The sequence below is a fragment of the Stenella coeruleoalba genome (genome assembly GCF_951394435.1).
Source record: "Stenella coeruleoalba genome assembly, chromosome: 19".
NCBI lineage: Eukaryota > Metazoa > Chordata > Mammalia > Artiodactyla > Delphinidae > Stenella > Stenella coeruleoalba.
In genome coordinates, this window is record NC_137165.1 from 13,115,577 (window position 1) to 13,136,453 (window position 20,877).

A 20,877-nucleotide genomic window follows, 5' to 3' on the forward strand; every position below is an offset into this window, starting at 1 on the left:
TAAATTTGTTCACAACCTTAGGGTGCTAGGAAGGTTTGTGAAAGTAGCAAAGAAATGTCCTAGGCGTTAGCCATCTGCTTTTCCGGGAGGGTGGGCGCGGAGAGAGAGAGAGAGAGAAGAGAGAGAGAGAGAGAGAAAATGAGTGTGTGTGTGTGTGTGTGTGTGTGTGTGTGTGTGTGTGTGTGTACACCGAGTTCTCTTGGGGATGTGCCTCACTGATGGGCTGGCTATATTTGTAGGATGGAGACATTCCCCGCAGTGGCTGAGAAGGTCCTCAAGGAGTTCCAGGTGTTGCTGCAGCGTAGTCCCTCTCCTATTGGAAGTACCCGCATGCTGCAGCTTATGACCATCAACATGTTTGCTGTACACAACTCCCAACTGAAAGGTAAGGAATGTCCAGTTTCTTTATCTAGACAGATAAAGATTAATCTGGCTTCTTTCCTATGCTACCATACCACTACACAGTCCCCCCAAAACACACACACACACACCCCCTTTTCCCCCGTTGCCGTTCAGATCTTTAATTTACTCTCTGAAATCTGTGTGACTCTCTAGTGCTTGGGTGGGATGGTTGGAGGGAATCATGGGTATAGAGCTTAATTTGCAAACCCAGAGATGCTGTTGCACATCTGGCCATGCTAAAGGCAGCAGCAAGGCCTCTTGGAGGCTGCAGACCCAGAGCCTCTCCCAGGGGGGGAGGCATTGCTGAAATGTTTCATTGCAGAGACCATACGCTTGGCAGGGATTGGGAATAGCTGTTTCTGGACTCATGTACCCTGTTTGTTCAATATGGAAAAGTCTAGTTCCCTATGGGATATCCCTTGTGGGAGTCTGCCAGGGAGTAAGAACAGAGAATCGATGAGCTTTGGTGACTCAAATCTGGAAGCACAAAAATCACCAGGCCCAGAATTTGGCAAATGTACTAGTGTGCATTCCGAAATGCTTTTCTGAACACTGGGGTGTTTTTAACATGAGGTGGGGGCTGGGGTAGGAGAAATGGGGGGTGGTACTGGTTGGCAGGATTTTTAAATGTTCTGATGACCAGGTCACAGTTGAAGGATGTTACCGGATCCCTCCCCTCCCCTTCCCTTTCCTCCACCCCACTGAGGTAAAGATGATGGGGTTTGACTTGATGGAAATCTGTAGCATGGAGGTGACATTATTTTGTGTGTTTTGTTTGCAAAGGAGACTTGGTCCTTGCTGCCAAAGAATCATTTCAGAGCACTGGCAGAGAGTGTCTGGTCTCAGGGCTGGAAGCTTATCGTCTGAAATGCCAAGAAGCGGGAATTACCCTATGGAGAGTCCGTTGTAAAACAGACCTGGTGTTTCTAGACAGAGGATCGCTAGTTCTTTCATCGCACCTTTTCTTAGTGATTTCTCTCACTCCGAAGTTGATTTGTTTCCCTTCCCGTTTGTATTTAGGTTATGCTTCAGCCTGCTGCAGGGGGGTGTTCTCCCCTGATGAGTGGGTATTCTGCACTTTCCCTTGAAACTTGGCTCCTCCTGGGACTCTGCAAGGTCCTCCGCTAGTTTGCCTGGGTTTTCAATCACATCTGAATCCTAAAGGGTTTTCTGCTTTCACGCTGCCTGCTGCAGCATTTAGAATTCCCGGAAGAAGGTGAGATGCAGAGGCTTAGGTGCCATTTTGAACTTGGCTAACTATTCCCAAGAACAGTTCTGAGGAAGCATGCAGTCCTGAGGGGCAGTGGAGGTTTCCAGGAATGAGGAAATAAAGTTTGTAAAGTGTGGTGAGGCCGTCAGTCCAGAGGGGAGGGAGATTGATGCCTTCATCGTTACTCCGCTGGTTGGGCCACCAAGTGGGAAGCTCACTGGACTCAGGGAATGGGGCCTCCCGAGGTGCCTTCCTCTTCACTTTCCTGCCTCCCTCTAACAACAGCAAGCTGCCTGTCACAGGGCTGCAGCCTCTGCCAAGGCCCTGTTCCTGCATCGAGTGACCTGGAGGTGGGGATGTAAAGACCCCGCAGCTCTTGCCTGTGGAGCATCTGTTGTCAGCAACTTCTGCTCCATGGAAAGAAATACGTTGGCCCTTTCATAGGCCACCAGTGAGTCCTTTTCCTGGAGCTGTTGTAAAGTAAAAGTTAAGAAAATATGGGTGAAAGGAAGGTGAGATGGTGAGAACAGAGAAAGAAGGAAGTAAGTGGTTCCCCTTTTGAGGCCAGGGTACTTTTTCTAGGACTCTTTTCCATGGTCGGTCATAATGAGGACCTGATAGCCAGGAAGGACATGTCGCAGCCTGTGCGTGAGACCCTACCACTGGTTCTGGCTTTGTCCTGGCGCTCACCTCCCTGGGGCAGCTGGGGCCGAGAGGAGTATGAGCTGAGGTGGTCAGAAGCTCCCAGGGTGTTTCAGGGAAAACAGCCTGGGCCACAGGATATAACACTCAGCCAGGACAGAGCGCTCTGTGGACGTGCTGCCAAGTCCCCGGTGTGCAGCTGAGGCGGCCGTCCAGACCCCACTGTGTGGGCTGCCATTGGGAGAGGGGTGAGCGGAGCACTCAGCAGAGCTGGCTGGTGGGAAGATGCGCTTTTCCATTTCCCAGCACATGAGTCATCTTCTCTGGGCCCCTGTGCTGTGCTTGCACGGACAGTGGCAAGAAGGGGGTGTTGTGGCTGAGCAGCAGCATCTGTGCCGGGGGTGGAGAGGGAAGGGGGTTGGGGAGAGGGTAAAGATTTAAATCCTTCACTAATCAGCAGCAGTTTGAATCACATTTTTATGAGTAAGGAAGTGATAAATCAGCCCTGAGTGTTCAGCCCCCAAGTCCCGTCAGCCGGTGCCCTTCTGAAGGCTTCTCTCCAGGCCAGTCTGCTTGCTGTCAGAGTCGCCACCCAGCCGCGGGACCCTGGCTGTCTGAAACCAGGAAGCAAGGGCCTGCTGCTGCCTGGCCCTCCCAGGTGCTTGGGGTCGGTGGTGATTTGGCAGTCACTGCAAGTTACAGAACATCTGGGCCATCATTTTTCTTTCCGTTCCTTCTTGGACGTGTCCTTCTGGGTGGGTGTTTGCATATGTCAGTTCCTGGACTCTGTGGAGAAGGAACGTTCCAGCCTGAAACAGCGGTGATCTGTGGCCCCCCAAAGCAGTCAGAATCCTCTCAATCTGTGCCTGACCCTTCCCTGTAGATGTGGTACTTAAGGAGGGCAACAGGGACGTCCTTACTAAAAAGTACATCCTTTGCTGATGCCTCTGATTCTTTTTTGTGTGTGTTTGATGCTACCCTTGTATAAGCCCTCTTTTCAAAATACCAATAGTCCAGGGTGGAAATGATACCGTTACTAACACTTCAGTGTGATTACTTTTCAAATGTGCTTTCCTTGGGGTCAAGAGACATAGAACTGTTATAAAGCTTTGGACACCTCACAAGCCAAACGGAGGGGAAAAACCTAGATGGTGGTGAATGACAGGCATCTTTCCCCTTTTCTAGGTTATGGTTTTTCCTGGAGCTCAGGGAGGCAGAGGTTGTGAGATTTGTCCCCCTTCCAATAAGGGAAAATGAGTTTTGCCACATCATTTAACCAACTAAACTTTCAGGTCTCAGCACTGATCTTAAAACTCACAAGTTCAGGGCTATTGGTGGGGATACCTTTATCTCCTCCCCTCATATGGGCCCTATGCAAAAAGCCTACTTCAGTGGGACTACAGAGAGTCTAGAATCCTAATACCTACACTGAAGTGGTTGGGGACAGATAAATTTGAGGGGTGTTTGGGGCCAATAGCATGGTGCCTGGTATTTCTTAGGCACTCATTAAGGATTCATTGAATGCATGGATGAGGAAGGCCAGGTTCTGGGCAGGCCAGCCCTGATTGAACAGTGTGTTTCCTTCCTGGCCTTTGTCCAAAATTACCCTTTGGTGAGTGATGGGGGCTGGTGAGATAGGTGGTTCCCAGAGTGATGTCACACTAGGTGATCTCTCTGCAGCATTCCTGAAGGGAGAAACGGGGCCTTCTCCATGTGCCTCAGCATTTAACACTTCAGTAGCCATCTGATTGGCTGATGTGGTGCTGGAGGGGGAATGGTTGATCTCAACCACAAGCACTCTAAGAATTTTAATTTTTTAAAAAATTCTGTAATTTAAGGAAATAAAACTCTAGTTTCTTGAAGAGGAATAAATTGAAGCAACATTTGTGGTAGGGCATCACTGAAACCCCATTGCACCCCCATCTGTGCCCAATTTGCTCCAATATGGCCCGCTTTTTTTCCCCCTCTTTTTCTCTCCCCCTCTTGCGCTCTCTCTCTCTCTCTCTCTCTGTGTGTCTCTGTCTTTTTAAAAAATATGTTTTATAATTCCTGGAATCAAAACCATCTCAGGCACACACTGTTTTATTTTACTGTATTATTGGATTATACTTCCTATAAATCACTGGATGTTATTCATTGGCCACCACTGGAATAACTTCCTTTTTCTGTGCCCTGGCCCCCTCTTTTTCCCCCTCTTTTTCCCCCTCTTTTTCCTCCTCTTTTTCCTCCCCTACCAGTTCATAGAGTAAGCCTCCACTGCAGCCTTGCAGAAAAGCCCCGGTGGCAGCAAGAGGGCACCCAAGAGACACTGCTTGTGCTCCCTGTTCTTAGGGAACATTTAGGGCCTGGGATTGAGGCAGGGCTAGGCTGGCATTCCTTTCTTTATCATTTATGCTTGCTCTTATGGTTTGTTAGTAACCCTGAATTGCAGGAGGTGGCAGGAGGGAGTGCCACATGCATGCCTCCAGAGGGATAGAGAACCGCAGCTGTTAATATGGGACGGATAGAGCTTAACCCCAGTGTGTGGGATGCTTGAGATGGGAACCACACACCTTCATGCTGTGGTTGTGTATGCAGGTTGACTCCGGTTGAGAAGTTCAGTTCACAACCAAAATGTCTTTGTCTGTGGCATACAACCACCTTAGAGACCTTTAGTAAAGCAATTTGCTCCTCTGTGGCAATTCACTTCTGTCTGAGTCTCTTACCCAAGCAGAATATATGAAGTGCCTAATCCTCTGCTTGTCAGAACAGTTGTACAGGAAATCCACCTTTCATAAAGGGTTAGACTTGAGTTTAGCTGTGTAAACCGCCCCTCTCCTTCCACCTTGTCTATCTCTGGTGGTAGAAGCCCTTGGACTCTTCTCCTCAAGGATCTGTGTGGGTAGATTTCTACAGGTAATCAGCACTGCCTGACCTTCGTTTTCAGGACTGCTCAGTTTAGAGCAAATAAACGAAGAAACAGCCAGCTTGGCCGACAAATTATGTGAGAAATAGATTCAGAGGTCAGAAGAGGCAAGGCTTTAGGAGGCAGGCCAGGGGAGGGTGCATCCCTTAGCCATGCCCTCTGTCCCTCTGGGGGAGATAGAACTATCAACAGGCTGCTTAGCATGGACTTCTTCCCTCCACATTCCCTGGAAAAGAAGAAAAAGTTAAGGAAGTGAGTTTGTCAAGGGATCTTCCTGTCTTCCCTATTCTGAATTCCAGGGTCCTTGCTGTTTTCAGAATGAATCCATTACTTTAGGCTGAGGGAGGAGAAGCAGTTGTGAAAAGCTAAAGAAATGAGAAAATTCACTCATATCAATGAAATTAAGCCTCTTACCATGTCGGCTGACGAAATGATTTCTGGTTTTGCCCCAAGGTGATTGTGTGGTTTGGTGTCCATGGCTGCTTTGCCTTGCAGTGCAGAAGTGCAGTATCCGATCGTGGCCTGGTCATTAACGTGGGCTAGAAACCTCATCTCTGTTGCCATTTTATAGCTTCTCAATTTGATTTTTTTTTCCTCCTGAATGGACTTATTCTGAAAGGGAAACATTATTAGGGGTTAGGGTTGATGCTGGCAGCAGGACTTCCAGCTCCCTTTTCTGAACACTCTTTAAGCTTTTCCTGAGGAGTAAAATTCTAAATTTACGGAGGGCGCGGGCCAGATGTGTGCTATTTGTTGAATACACAGGGGAAATGAGTAGGTTCTGGGGATGGGGGTTAGGGGGAGTAAGTTGTACTTTGGACCCTAACCAACTAAATGTTGATCTGGGGAAGAATTGTAGCTTTCAGAGGTAGTCGCCAGTAATGACAACAACAGAACAACACTGTGATAATACCTGATGACATTTTATAGTTGCTACATATGTATTCTCATTTGATTTCTCCCATCAGCCCTCTGAGACAGGTGGGACAGATATTTTGTGTCCTATTCCATAGGTGGTGAGAAATATACCAGAAAAGTTGAGTAACTTAAGCAAGGTTGCACAGCTAGTAAATTACACCTCAAGGGTCAAGCCTTCTGTATGAGAAGGCACACGAAAATTTCTTTGGACCTAACTGAGACAGCTAAACAAAGCAAGGAATCCCACCCTGCGTCCCCTCTCCCCCCACAATCTGAGCAGCTGCTGTTCTTTGATGAAGAAAGTGATCCTTGAGTCTGATCTGAGAAGAGGAACAGAAGTAGAAGTGAGGGAGTTGAGGGAGTCAGAATTCCCCCAAGTTGCTTGAAGCTCAAGTGGAGCCACAGGTAATAAGCTGGCAGAAGGACGTGGTTTGAGCAAATCAGGGTTGTCTGGGGTCCATGTTTACCACTGTCATAGGTGAGGGCACTCTCCCCTCACAATGGAAAGCATTTTTCATGACCAGTTAGCAAAAGAAGTGTTGAATCTTTCTCTTGCTTGGGTTATGTAGTATCTCTTTAAAATAAAAAAGTACTTTTAAGGAACATTGTTTCTTATTTTCACCATCTTTTCCAGTATCCGCCTTGCTTTTTGAAAAGAGGTTTTTCACATGCCGTTCTTTTTTTTTTTTTTTTTTTTTCGGCCTCTCACTGTTGTGGCCTCTCCCGTTGCGGAGCACAGGCTCCGGACACGCAGGCTCAACGGCCATGGCTCATGGGCCCAGCCGCTCCGTGGCACGTGGGATCTTCCCGGACCAGGGCACGAACCCGTGTCCCCTGCATCGGCAGGCGGACTCTCAACCACTGCGCCACCAGGGAAGCCCTCACATGCCATTCTTAAATGAGACTGTGATTCTCTTTTTGGCCTGAAGGGAAGGTGGGTATGTCATTCATACTGAAAAGGGTATGAAAGTATAAAATATTTGAAAGAACAATAAAGTGAATGCACATACAGCCAGCACCTAGGTTAAGAAATAAAATATTGTCAGTACCTCAGAACTGTTCCCTGTGTTTTTCATCCTCATGTAGTTCCCTCTCGCCCTTGCAGGAGCCATCATCCTGACTTGTGGAATTAATTCCTTAGCTTTTCTTTATAGTGTTATCATCTAAGTATTGTATATACCTCTAAACAGAACATAGTTTGCTTTTGCTTGCATGTAAATGAAATCATGCTAATAATATTATTTATATTCTTTTCTCTCTGGCTTATTTTGTTCCAGGTAATGTTTGTGAATCTGTCCCTGTCAATGTGTGTAGTTTGTAGTTCATTCATTTTGCATTGCTACAGTACTACATTTTATTCATTTATTGCAGTTTATCCATTCTTCTGTTTGTGGACATTTGAGTTGTTTTCTCTTTGAGGCTATTATGAGCATTGAGTCCATTGACAGTTACGTAATACCATCCTATTTTTTTAAAGTCATTTCTATTGAGGTCAAGTTTACATACACTACAATGTACCCATTTTGAGTGTGCATTTCAATGAGTTTGGCCAATTTATATACCCAGGTAACTAGTCATCATCACAGTCAAGATACAGAACGTTTCTATCATCCCAAGAAGTTCTCTTTGTGCCCATCCCAGTTGATCTCTATCCCTACCCCTGGCCCCAGGAAACCACTGATCCACTTTCTGTCACCATACATTGGATGTGTCTTTTCTAGAGTTTCATATAAATGGAATCGTACATTGTGTACTCTTCTGTGTCTGGCTGCTTTTGCTCAGTGTAATGTTTCTGAGATTTATTCATGTTGTTATATGTATCAGTATTTCATTACTTTGTATTACTGAATAGTATTCTGTCTTAACGGCTATACTACAGTTTTGTTTATCTAGTTACCTGTTGATGAACATTTGGGTTGTTTCTAGTTTTGGGCTACTATGAATAAAACTGCCATGAACATTTGTATGAATGTCTTTTTGTGAACATAGATTTTCATCCCTCTTGGATAAATACCTAGGAGTGGATTTCCTGGGTCATAAACGTATGTTTAACTTTATAAGAAACTGCTAAACTGTTTTCCAAAGCGGCTGAACTATTTTACGTTCCCTCCAGCAGTGTGTGAGAGAGTCCCAGTTTCTTTGCATCCTTGCCAACATTAGGTATTGTCTGTCTTTCTTACGTTAGCTATGTTAGTGGATGTGCAGAGCTATTTCATTTTGGTTTTAATTTGTGTTTCCCTAATGACCAAGGATGATGACTTTCCATGTGCCTACTTACCATTTGTATATCTTCTTTGTGCCTATTTAAATATTTTTGCCCTTTTTTAAAAAATTTTTTTCTAGTTTTATTTTATTTTATTTCAGACCACGCCATGTGGCTTGTGGGATCTTAGTTCCCTGAGTAGGGATCAAACCCCGGCCCCCTGCAGCGAAAGCACAGAGTCTTAACCACTAGACTGCCAGGGAATTCCCTTGCCCATTTTTAAAACCAAGTTGTTTTTATTATTGAAAAAGTTTTAAGAGTTCTTTATGTAATCTGAATATAAACCCCTTATCAAATATATATTTTGCAAATATTTTCTCCCAGTGCTTTTCCATTCTCCTAGCTATTCTGTTTCTTTTTTTCTCCTTTCTTACTTTTTTTTTTTTTAACATCTTTATTGGAGTATAATTGCTTTACAATGGTATGTTAGTTTCAGTTTCACAACAAAATGAATCAGTTATATATATACATATATTCCCATACCTCTTCCCGCTTGCGTCTCCCTCCCTCCCACCCTCCCTATCCCACCCCTCCAGGCGGTCACAAAGCACCGAGCTGATCTCCCTGTGCTATCCTTTCTTACTTTTTTCTGGATTTTTCCCCTGTTCTTTCTCCTCGTCCCCCCACTTGTTTCCTTTTTTTTTTTTAGTGGTTACTCTTGGAATTAAAGCGTGCATATTTACCTTGCCAAAAGTCAAAAGTTTTTCTCCTAAATAATACAGATACCCTGGAACACTTAAATTCTGTCTGTTCTCTTCCAACTTTATCTTCCCAGGTTATATTCTGCCTTTGTCAGCTGTTTTAATTATTTTTTTCCTTTTAAACCCTACAAGACAAGTATTACTGTTTTCATTTCTGTTTTGTTTTCATTATTATTATTGTTGCTGTTGTTTTATGGTAAATATTTGTTTAGACTCACCTATATATTTACTACTTTCTTTTCATTCCTTCTTGCATTTCAGACCCTCCACCAGGGACCATTTTCTTTTTTTTTTTGGCCACACCACGTGGCTTGTGGGATCTTAGTTCTCCGACCAGGGATGGAACCCAGGTTCTTGGCAGTGAGAGTGTAGTGTCCTAACCACTGGACCACCAGGGAATTCCCTGGGATCATTTTCTTTCTGCCTGAAGTATATTCTTTAGAATTTATTGTGACATTCTTTTGATGACAAACTTTTTCAATTTTTGTCTGAAAAGCCTTTATTTTCCCTATTCCTAAAAGATCTCTATTCACCGGGAATAGAACTCTAGGTTAACAGTTCCTTTTCTTCAGCCCATTGAAGATATTTCACTGTCTCTGGGCTGTTACTGTTGCTGATTAAAAGTCAGCCACCAGTCTAATTGTCCTTTTAAAAGTCATCTATTCTTCCTGGGTGCTTTTTTTTAAACACTTTGATGTTCTGCAGTTGTAATGATCTGTCTAATAGGTTTGTACTTATTTAAAAATTGTTCCTGCCAAGGATTTGTTGGGCTTCGTGTATCTGTGAGTTGATTTCAGCAGTTGTAGAAAACTCTTAGCATTCTTTTTTTAAATACTGCATCTGCCAGTGCTTTCTCTTCTCCTTCTGTCTTTCATGTCTCTTAAACCTCTCTTTTCATTTTTCTGACTCTTTTTTGGTGTGTGCCGCATTCCTCATAATTTCCTTAACTCTGTCACTGAATCTTTTCTTAGCTGTATCTAATCTGCTAAACATGCCTTGCTGAGATTTTATTTCAATTATACATGTTTATTTCCATTTTTGTTTTTTTTCCCCTAAATCTGCTCTTTTTCTATAGTTTCTTGTTTCCTGAACATATTTGTGAGCTTGTCTTTTATTTTTTAATGTATTAACCCTGGTTATTTTATGGACTCTGATCAAGGGGTCCTTTTAGGTGAGTTTCTGCTCATCTCTTGTTTCTGCTGGTTGTTGCATATGTGCCTTGTTTCCTCTGTAATTTAATTTTTTTTCTGTAATCTGCTTATTTTCTGTGGGATTTCATAAGTGGGAACTCTTGGAGACCTGGGATGAAAATGGGGAAAAGATTTGAGTTTGCTTTTGTCTACAGCCTGGTGGGGGGAGTCTAGAATGATCATTCTAATTAAAATATCTGCTTGAGGGTTTTTGGACCACTCAGATAATGTGAATTCAGGCTGCACACCCCTGTGAGGGCTAGTGTATAGTCTATACTTTCAATGTAATATTTTTTTCTCTTCTAGTCAGCCCCAGGGTTTGATATAGTCAGTTTTCTAGCTGTCTTATCAAGGGTCTGAGGGTTACTCCTTCCTTATTTAAAAAAAAATTATTAATTTATTTGGCTGCGTTGGGTCTTCGTTGCTGTGTGCAGGCTTTCTCTAGTTGCGGCGAGCAGGGGCTACCCTTCATTGCGGTGCGTGGGCTTCTCGTTGTGGTGGCTTCTCTTGTTGCAGAGCACGGGCTCTAGGCGTGCGGGCTTTAGTAGTTGTGGCGCGCAGGCTCAGTAGTTGTGGCTCGCGGGCTCTAGAGCGCAGGCTCAGTAGTTGTGGCGCACGGGCTTAGTTACTCCACAGCATGTGGGATCTTCCCAGACCAGGGCTTGAACCCATGTCCCCAGCATTGGCAGGCGGATTCTTAACCACTGCGCCTCCAGGGAAGTCCCAAGGGGTTACTTCTCACTCACCCTTATACTTGGGTGTAGCTCTGTGGGATCTCAGCTTTATGTCAGGGATGTTGGGCATCCTCTTACGTTGGCTGTACCCATGAAGCCTTGGAAACCAAAGCTCAAGTTCATCAGGTAGCAAATGTCCTTAGGGTGAAGTCTGGCCATATTTCACACTTACAGCTCTAGTTTCCTGTCTTTACTCAATTCCTGACCAGAGGATTCCTTTTTAATTTACTAACTCATCACTGCTTTCTAAAAAATTTTAAAACTACTTTTCCAGGATAATTAGTTGTTTCCTTGGGAGAGTAGACCTAGGTTCCTAGTCTGCCTGCTGTGTTACTAGAGGAAATGGTGTTATTCCTTTTTCCTTTGAAGCATCAGACTTGAGCATTTTTTTACCTCTGCCTGTGAGCAGTGTGATTGGGGCACCTGTATCTGGGGTGGCAAGGGCCTGGTAGGCTGCTTTTTCAAAGAGCAGCTCCTTGTCAGCTGCTACAGCCTAGTTTTATGGCAGATAGTGTTATTGGGCTCAAATTTTTCAATTTTTCCAAGAGGTGTTCAAGGTATAGACTACTTAGAGGACTAATTGGTTGGGGAAGAAAGGTAAAGGGAGGGGGAGGGAGGCCTGCAGCTGAAATGATAGAAGCCATTTATTGCCAAAAGGGTGTGAGCTAGAGATCTGGGAGAGAGTGCTCTCTAGTTTCAGCCACATTACGCTACAGAGCTGGTAAACTCTGCTGGCCCATAAAATCCTTTCCATTAGTCAAGGTGCTCTGTGCTTTTGTTCTTGACTACTGCTGTTCTTAGAGCTGTTTGGTTGGCTTGTAAGTCTCAGTTTCCTTTCTAGGAGGCAGATTGTCATATATTTAGGGATTTATTTACAGTAATTGGAGTTTTCTGGCTTCTCTAGTCCCCTCTTCAGATATAAGACTCCCATCTTGAAGCTTATTTCAGAAAATGCCTATGTGATCCCTTGCCCCAAGTGCCAAGAGCAGATGCAGCAATTGACACGCTGCAGGGAATTTCCAACTGCTGGGCAGGTTTCTGAAATCCAGACACGTGCTGTTCACACGTTGGCTACTGAAGCAAGGATCAGCAGTTGAAAGAGGGGAGGGGCTGGCAGGAGACTGGAGGGAGAAGGATCTTATAATGCCTGCCCAGGGCTTAAGGCTGTGTCAGCTTTCTTCATCCCTCCTCCAGCTGGCGTTGGCAGGGTAGAGTAAATCACTGTGGAGTGGTTATGAGCCGAACTCACTGGGGGCTTCTCTGAGGCACACCTGTGACGTCATCCTGTTATCACTGCTTGTTCTGCATAACGTCTTTCACCTCTCCCCTGAGAGAGGGTGATGCCCAGAACTCATGTCAGGGCAGTGAGCAGAGATAAATGTTTGGTAATCATTATTTTGAGATGCCTGCTGAGGACACAATTGCAGACCATTGACACATTCTTCAGGATTCCACACTGGAAGCAAAAACCCTCTTTGCAAACATGGCCTGGATACCCCTTGTGAATAAAACTTCTTTTTAAACACGAAGAGAAAGACAATCCAGAAGATTTGAAACTCCTAAGTGTGGTCTCTCTTGTTCCCCTGTCTCCCTCTACTCCAAACACACATACACACACTCTCTCTCTCTCTCTCACACACACTCTCTCTCTCTCCTCTCTATACAGCAGTGATTCTTTTAAAAACATCATGTCCCTCTGTTCAGAATCCCCTGCTAGGTTCCCATTTCTCTCAGAGCAAAAGCCATGGTCTTTACAAGGCCTTCCTATGTGGAACTCCTCCTCCTCCCCACTCCTCCTTGCTGTCTCTGGTCTCATTCAGACCAGACCCTGGCTTCCTTACTTTGCTTTAGTTACTCTGGTCTTCTTGCAAGTCCTCTGATCAGCCAGGGCTTCTCCCACCTTCGGGGCTTTGCGCTAGCAGTTTCCTCTACTTGGAAATGCTCTTCCTCCGGCTGTCTGCGTGGCGTATGTCTCATCTCCTGTAAGTCTCTGCTTAAGTGTTGCCTCCGTGTGGCATACTCTGACCATCCTGTTAACACTGCTGCACTCCCACCCTGTGCTCCCATGTCCCCTATCCTGTTTGACGTTCCTTTTTTAGAACACAAATTTTCTAAATACTAGATAACTTATTTTTTGAGTGTATCTTTGTTTTCCCTTACTACTCCTCTGCAAGATTGTAAGCTCCCTGCAGATAGGGATCCTTGACCTGTTTTATTCACCAATGTATTGCGAGCATCTAGAACACTGCCTAGTGTGCTGTAAGTTCTCAATAAGTAGGTTTTGAATTGAGTTCAAATCAAGAATAAAGTTTGTCAATAAGTCAGTCTAGACACTGAAAGCTGAGTGGCAAGGCCAGGAGGCATCTGCTGTTTGCGCCATTGCTTATAATCATGTTTTTTCATCAAGGTGACACTTCTGAATATGTAATTTCCAGGTGCGTGTTTTATATTCTGACATTAAATTAAAGTGCATTAAATGTGCCTTGGTATTTACTGTTAATACTGGAGTCAGTGTCTTCAGGTCTCTGGAAAGCAAAATTTCTTTTAATACAGCATGAGTTCTGTCCTTTTTCATCTCCTGAATCTTTCATCATTAATTCTCTATCCTTCCTGCCCATAAATATTCTTTTATTTCTCTTTCTCTACTCATTTACCATATTTTTTACTCTTACCTTACTGGAGCAACTCTGTCCTGTTTTATGTAAGCTAAATAATAATTAGCTTACATAAAATCTTTTAAAAGATTTAACCTTTTAGGTTTTGTTGAGTACTAGAAAAAATAATATTAAGAAAAAAGGTGGAAACCACCTGTAAACCAGCTTCCCAGCAATGACATTCCTTCCTATGTGTATGTGTGAATATTCAAGTTTTTATTTACACAGTTGAAAGTATACTGAATATAAAATGTTTGATTCTACTGTTTTCACTTATTATAAGTATTCAGTTATAAAATTCTTTGTAAACATGTTTAATGGCTGAATAATATTCTCATGTAAATATGTTAACATTAATGTAATCATTACCGTTTTCACACATTTTTTCCACTTTTCTAGGATTATAAATAATGCTTTATTAACATCTTTGTAACATTAAACCATTTTCTGCTTTTCATATTGTTTTATTGGAATATATATATATATGTTTTAAAATTAATTTATTTATTTTTGGCTGCGTTGGGTCTTTGTTGCTGCGCGCGGGCTTTCTCTAGTTGCGGTGAGCGGGGGCTACTCTTCGTTGCGGTGCACGGGCTTCTCATTGCAGTGGCTTCTCTTGCTGCGGAGCACGGGCTCTAGGCGTGCGGGCTCAGTAGTTGTGGCTCGTGGGCTCTAGAGCGCAGGCTCAGTAGTTGTGGCACACGGGCTTAGTTCTCTGCAGCATGTGGGATCTTCCTGGGCCAGGGCTCAAACCCGTGTCCCCTGCACTGGCAGATGGATTCTTAACCACTGTGCCACCAGGGAAGCCCCCAGAATATACTTTTAGAAGCCAACTTTTGGGTTTAAAAGGTTTGAAGTCTTTTAGCGCTGTTGATAGCTGGATTACTTACTTAAGAAGCTGTGCCAGCTTGCAGTCTTAGCAGCAGTGTTTGCGAATGCCCAGTGACCACCTCTTGCCAGCATTGAGTATTGTTAATGTTTAATAGTCCTTAGCACAGTGTAGCCGTTCATATATTTGTAGAATAAATGATAGAATAAAACCTATCTTTATTTTTTTTTAAATAGACTTTATTTTTTAGAGAAGTTCTAGATTCATAGCAAAATTGAGTGGAAAGTACAGAGTTCCCATATTATCTCCTGCCCCCAAACACGCACAACCACCCTTACTATCAACATCCAGAACCAGAGTGGTTCATTTGTTACAATTGATGAACCTAATCATCATTATCACCTAATGTCCATAGTTCACCTTAGAGTTCACTCTTGATGGTGTTCTATGGGTTTAGACAAATGTATAATTACATGTATCCACCATTATAGTATCATACAGTATAGTTTTATTGCCCTAAACCTTTGTGCTCTGCCTATTCCTCCCTCCTTCCCTCCCTCCTCTTAACCCCTGGCAACCTCTGATATTTTTACTGTCTCCATAGTTTTTGCCTTTTCCAGAATGTCATAGTTAGAATCATACAGTAGGTAGCCCTTTCAGATTGGCTTCTTTCACTTGGTCATATGCATTTAAGGTTCCTCTATGTCTTTTCATGGCTTGATAGGTCTTTTTTTTTTTTTTTTGCGGTAAGCGGGCCTCTCACTATTGTGGCCTCTCCCGTTGCGGAGCAGAGACTCCGGACGCGCAGGCTCAGCGGCCATGGCTCACGGGCCCAGCCGCTCCATGGCATGTGGGATCTTCCCAGACCGGGACATGAACCCGTGTCCCCTGCATCAGCAGGCGGACTCTCAACCACTGCGCCACCTGGGAAGCCCCGGTCATTTTTTTTTAAGCACTGAGTAGTATTCCATTGTCTGAATGTACCACAGTTGACTTATCCATTAACCTACTGAAGGATATCTTGGTTGCTTCTAAATTTTGGCAATTATGAATAAAACTGCTATAAACATTTGTGTGCAGATTTTTGTGTGGACTTAAAGTTTTCAACTCATTTGAGTAAATACCAAGTGGTGTGATTGCTGGCTCATATGGTAGGACTGTGTTTAGTTTTGTAGGAAGCTGCCTAACTGTCTTCCATCCTATCCCGTTTGCAATTGCATTTCTTTGATTATTGGTGAGAGTGGACATTTTTTCCTGTTTTTTCCTATGTTTTATTACCCATGTATAGTTCTGTGTGGTCTTGTTCTCTGCTCGTTTTTCTATTCCAGCCTAATATTTTTCATACCAATTTATTTGAGCTTTACAGATAGTAAATATAGCAAGTGCTTTTTATATTCATTGGAGATTTTCTTATTTGTATTTGATTTTCAATTATATTTACTTTTTTAATGTATAAAAGTTGTAAAATTTTATATAGTTAAAAATGCCATTCTTTATGATTGATTTCATTGCTCTTAAGCTTAAAAAGGTCTTTCCATTGGAGAAGTTTTTAGCCGTCCCTTTAACCGTATTTTCATTTCCATCAGCTGGAGGGAATTCTAGCATCGTTTGTAATTACATTCAGTTGGAAAGAGATGTGAGGAACCCTACGTGCTTAATTAAATAATGTGACACGTTGTGAGAGTAGATCTTTTGCACCCGATATAAGAGTTCCCAACCAGCGTATCAGCCCACTTTTATCCATTACTTGGAGTGAGGTGAGGTTGTAGTCATCAGGGATTGCATTGTCAGAGTCAGACCTTTCCCCTGACCTCACCTTAGGTGACTACTTCCCAGCTGGGAATAGCTCAAGCCTGGAAAATTAGCATAGGTATGTAGGTGAGTAGTTGTGTGGTCTTGCCATTTCAGGGAGGAAAGAATACTGTTGCCTTTGTGGCTGTCCTGCTTTTCATTGATGAATGAATCCTAGGTGTGTAACAGAACGTTACTAAGGAAGTACCATCTTTATTTTGGAGTAAAAGTTCTTGGAGTAAACTGTCTATTGAGCTGAAAGCAAGGAGGTAAGGCTGTGCCAGTGGGGGCCCACAAGCCACCAGCACATGGGACTAGACTCAGCCAGAGACATTTGGACACAGATGTTTCCCATAATCTCCGATGGCCCTTTTCATTGGTTAGTCTTGGTTTTGGAAGCACTGTGGAAGGTGCACTGAGGGCAGCATTTCTGCTCAGTGAGTCAGTGCACCTGATTATTTTGGGCTCAGGGATGTGCAGAAGGAGGGTAGAGGAGAATGAAATATCTTTGAAATTTCTTTGCTTTAAGGAGCTCGGAGACTTATAGGGATGGAATAGATGTATGCTGCCAGGTATAGGGAGTCAGATCATCACATTTCTGTTTTCTGGGTGATTGACTCTTAGGGGGGTGGTCAGCTGCCAAAAATGTGATCTCTCTCTGAAGGCCATGTGGTCTCATGATGATGAACTTTGCAACTGATCACATTTTTGTAAAATAATACTTGTTATATACACATTCAGGGAAGAAGACTGAGGGATATACATCAAAACTTAATCATGATTCTCTAGGATGGTAGAATTAAAGGTGTTCTTAATTTTCTTCTTTTGTTCTCTGCATTTTTGTAGTTTTCTGTAGTGATCACAATATTTTTGTAATAAGGAACGTAATTGGGGCTTCCCTGGTGGCGCAGTGGTTGAGAGTCTGCCTGCCAATGCAGGGGACACGGGTTCGTGCCCTGGTCTGGGAAGATCCCACATGCTGCGGAGCGGCTGGGCCCGTGAGCCGTGGCCGCTGAGCCTGCGCGTCCGGAGCCTGTGCTCCACAGCGGGAGAGGCCACAAGAGTGAGAGGCCCGCGTACCACCAAAAAAAAAAAAAAAAGAAACGTAATTTTAGAAATTGTAATGACAAAAAATTTGAAGTTAGATAAAACTACGTTCTAGTTCTGATTGTGTTATTTGCTGTATCATGCAAATTAGTTAACAGTTTCTAAATCTGTTTCTATATCTAGTACCTTGTGCATAGAAGACATTTATTAAATATTTGTTGAATTAAGCCTTCTAACCATAATATGGTTTGCCACTGATTGCCTGTATTTCTTTCCTTCCCTTAAGGGAAGATTCTGTTTCCTCTCTTGAACTTGAGGTTCAAACAAAGCAACTTTGGTTTTGAGGGTTGTTTTGTTTTCTTTTGACATTGCTGATTCTTCTCTCTTCTTTCATTCCAGAAGAACTAGTAACCTAATAGACCAACTAGAGAATATTCAGCTATTCTAAAAAATGAAATTATTTTAGCTTCATGAAATACATAGATCCCTCAACCAGAGTATGTACTCCATGAGGACAAGAGAAGACTGTATATTTTGTGAAATCCCTAACAGTGTTCAAGGCTGACTTCAAAATTAGGTACTTAATCAACAATGACTGATCGATTGAGTAACTTACCAGGGTCTGGGGTTGTATAAAATGAGTTTAGGCATGTAAGAAATTAGCAAACTGTTAATTTTTTTAAAAAATTACTGTCTTTTTTGCAGCCAAGTAACATGCCTGGTAAATTTTTTTTTTTTTTTCCCGTCTGTCCCACGCAGCTTGTGGGATCTTAGTTCCCAGACAGTGATCAAACCTGGGCTCCCTGCAGTGGAAGTGTGGAGTCCTAACCACTGGACTGCCAGGGAATTCCCTAAAATGTTAATATGTTTTTTTTATTTTAATTTTTTTTTATTTTTTAAAGGAAAACTTTATTGAGATATAATTTACATGTGACAAAGTCACTCATTTTAAGTGGCTTAATTACAATTCAGTGATTTTTAGTAAATTTACAGCATTGTACAGTCATCACCACAATCAAATTTGAGAACATTTCTATTGCCTTGAAAAGAGCCCTGTGCCCATTTGCAGTCACTCACCTTTTGAGAACCGATTCAGTGAATGATTTTCAGTCCACAATTTACCTAACTGCTCTGAATACATTTGGCCCTACTGACCATACCTTTCCTTTTGAAATTTTCTCTTCCCTTCTTTTTTTTTTTTTTTTTTTTTTTTTTTTGCGGTATGCGGGCCTCTCACTGCTGTGGCCTCTCCCATTGCGGAGCACAGGCTCCGGACGCGCAGGCCCAGCGGCCACGGCTCATGGGCCCAGCCGCTCCGTGGCACGCGGGATCCTCCTGGACCAGGGCACGAACCCGTGTCCCCTGCATCGGCAGGCGGACTCCCAACCACTGCGCCACCAGGGAAGCCCTCTCTTCCCTTCTTTATGGCCCAAAATGTTAATATGTTTTAAGAACATTCTTTTAAGATGGCCTTATGCAAGCTCCATGGTGATAAAGCTATCAGAACCCTCAGTTTGAGATGGTAATGCTACAGTGGACTGCTTTGAGAAACCAGGAGTAAGATCTTTAACATACTTCTCTCCCTTTTTTCTTAGCCCCAAACCCTGGGGGCCTCTCCCACTGAAGACAGTAGAAGCCAGATTTATAAAGACAGGCCTGTTAATTAAGTAACGCTCTTTAGCCCATGGATGCTGCTCCTTTCCAGGGGAGGCGGAGCAGCTCATTCAGCCATCGTGGTACCTGCTGTCAGTTTCGCCCTTGCTCTGAAGCCCTTAAAAGCGAGGAGAGTCCTGTTGGGAAGTGGTGGAAATGCCTCCACATATGTGTGCTATTTCTTTAAAAGAAAGTCGAGCGGAAGTGATGCTGTAGGGAACATCTGCACTTGGGGCTGAGTGGAGAGCGAGATGCGCTGCAGCTGGTGTAAGGCCCTGGCAGGCTGAGGCGCTGCTGTCTGTTGGGGTTTACTTCTGTCTACATTGAAACATGGCTTTGGGAGGGGGTTGGTGGCCTGCTGCCAGCCTCAGTTAGCCTGCCCTTCTCTTTCCTCTTTCCTCCTCACCGCCCTCCTCCCCCCCAACTCCCCTCCCTCATGCTTTAAAGTCACATTTCCAGGCCAGACGTAGAATTAATCTCTGGGCACTTCACATTGCTGGCAGCTGAAAGCAGGATGTGGGATCTTTTTTTTCTCTCTTTCTCTCTCTCTGCGTCTTGGCTGACTTTTTTACCTCTCGAAGAATTTGGAAGGCCGTGAGATCCCCCCCCCCCCACAAGTACTGTGGAGTTTTTCAGCACGCTGATCACCCTGCTGTGGCTTCACCCTAATAGACTTCATATGTTGATGCAGTTGACATCAGTATCAAACTATTTTACATGTGATCTGGTGTATTTCCTGAGGAAATCTGCAAGATATTTATTAAGAACTAATAAAATAAACCTCGCCATGAGTTTTTAGGTAGTTTTCAATTTTTCATGTCTCTCTCGTTTCCTCTTATCAATGAGTTGCTATTTTCTCTCTCTACTCTGACCATTGCAAAAAGGAAACAAAAATAAATGTTTTAAACTGTTCCTGAAGGGACAGAGAGAGAATAGTTCTGCCATGATGTATCAGCCGGGGCTGTATTTTTAGTGCAGCATTGTAGAAACTAAAAATATCCTGTTATAGTGGATCCTTTTTATAGGTCTGTGTGTGTGTGTGCGCGCGCGTGTATGTGTGTTTATAATGTTGTACGCACAAGTGCCTTTGTGCATCGGCAGCCGCTCTTCCCATTACAGCTGGACTCCATTAGTCCTTGAAAATTAATGTAATCCCAGTTAAGAAAAAAATTAATTACTCTACCAGAGCTGCATTTTATCCAAAGCTAGTGTTAGCTCCCTAGCTGGCAGCTTAGTTTGAGAGGCTCCAGGGGCCCATGGAGCTGTGGCTTTGGTATCACAGCACTTGCTGCTGGGTTTTTCCCGTTGAGATCATTCCATCCCTTCAGGGTCAGGCATGTGATGTGCAGAGAGTCAGTGCAGATCCTCCACCTCAGTGAAATGCCAGGTTTCAGTCTGGTCATCCCCAAAAGGCGTGTCTGCCACAGGCTTAACTCATCTGCCATGGCAGGTTTTCTTATCAGGATTCTTTAAAAACGAGGTTCTTCGGCAGTGGTTGATTTTCAGTTCTCTCTGGAGGAGAAATACTGTTTATCAAAGTCCCAGAGATGCATAGGATTTGCCTGGGAGGGCTCTTCGTGGACAATTAAGAATGCCAATCACGTTTCGTTCTCACTTTTTGTCCAAGGTTGGACTCGTTTGTTTAATACACACCTTCTGTTGTAAATGAGTGTGTCAGAGTTGACTGCTAGTTTCTAGTCAGACTTCTCAGCACCAGCCCTGGATGAGGGGGGGCTGACTGGCTCAGCGTGTAAGGAACGTTTCCAGCTCTGTAATCATGTTCTGGGATGAGGTGCGGGGCACAGCCCAGAAGTGGTTGCAGTCAGCCTCGCCTTCACGGTACAGCTCTTGTGCAATTGCCTGAATTTGTTGTTGTTTTGTGTATTTTTCTTCTTTGGGGGCCTAGATTGGGGTAGAAGGATAGAGAGGGGTAGGTGG

The 20,877-nt window shown here is 43.7% G+C and overlaps 1 protein-coding gene across 2 annotated transcripts in view; it reads left to right on the top strand.

Moving 5' to 3' along the window:
* Window positions 1-20,877, top strand: part of SMG6 (SMG6 nonsense mediated mRNA decay factor) — a 236,652-nt gene that overhangs the window by 57,277 nt on the left and 158,498 nt on the right. For both annotated transcript variants that reach the window (XM_079904807.1, XM_079904808.1), the window contains exon 10: window positions 240-385. In XM_079904807.1, the coding sequence (XP_079760933.1) occupies window positions 240-385 (146 nt within the window). The remainder of the gene's footprint in view (window positions 1-239; window positions 386-20,877) is intronic.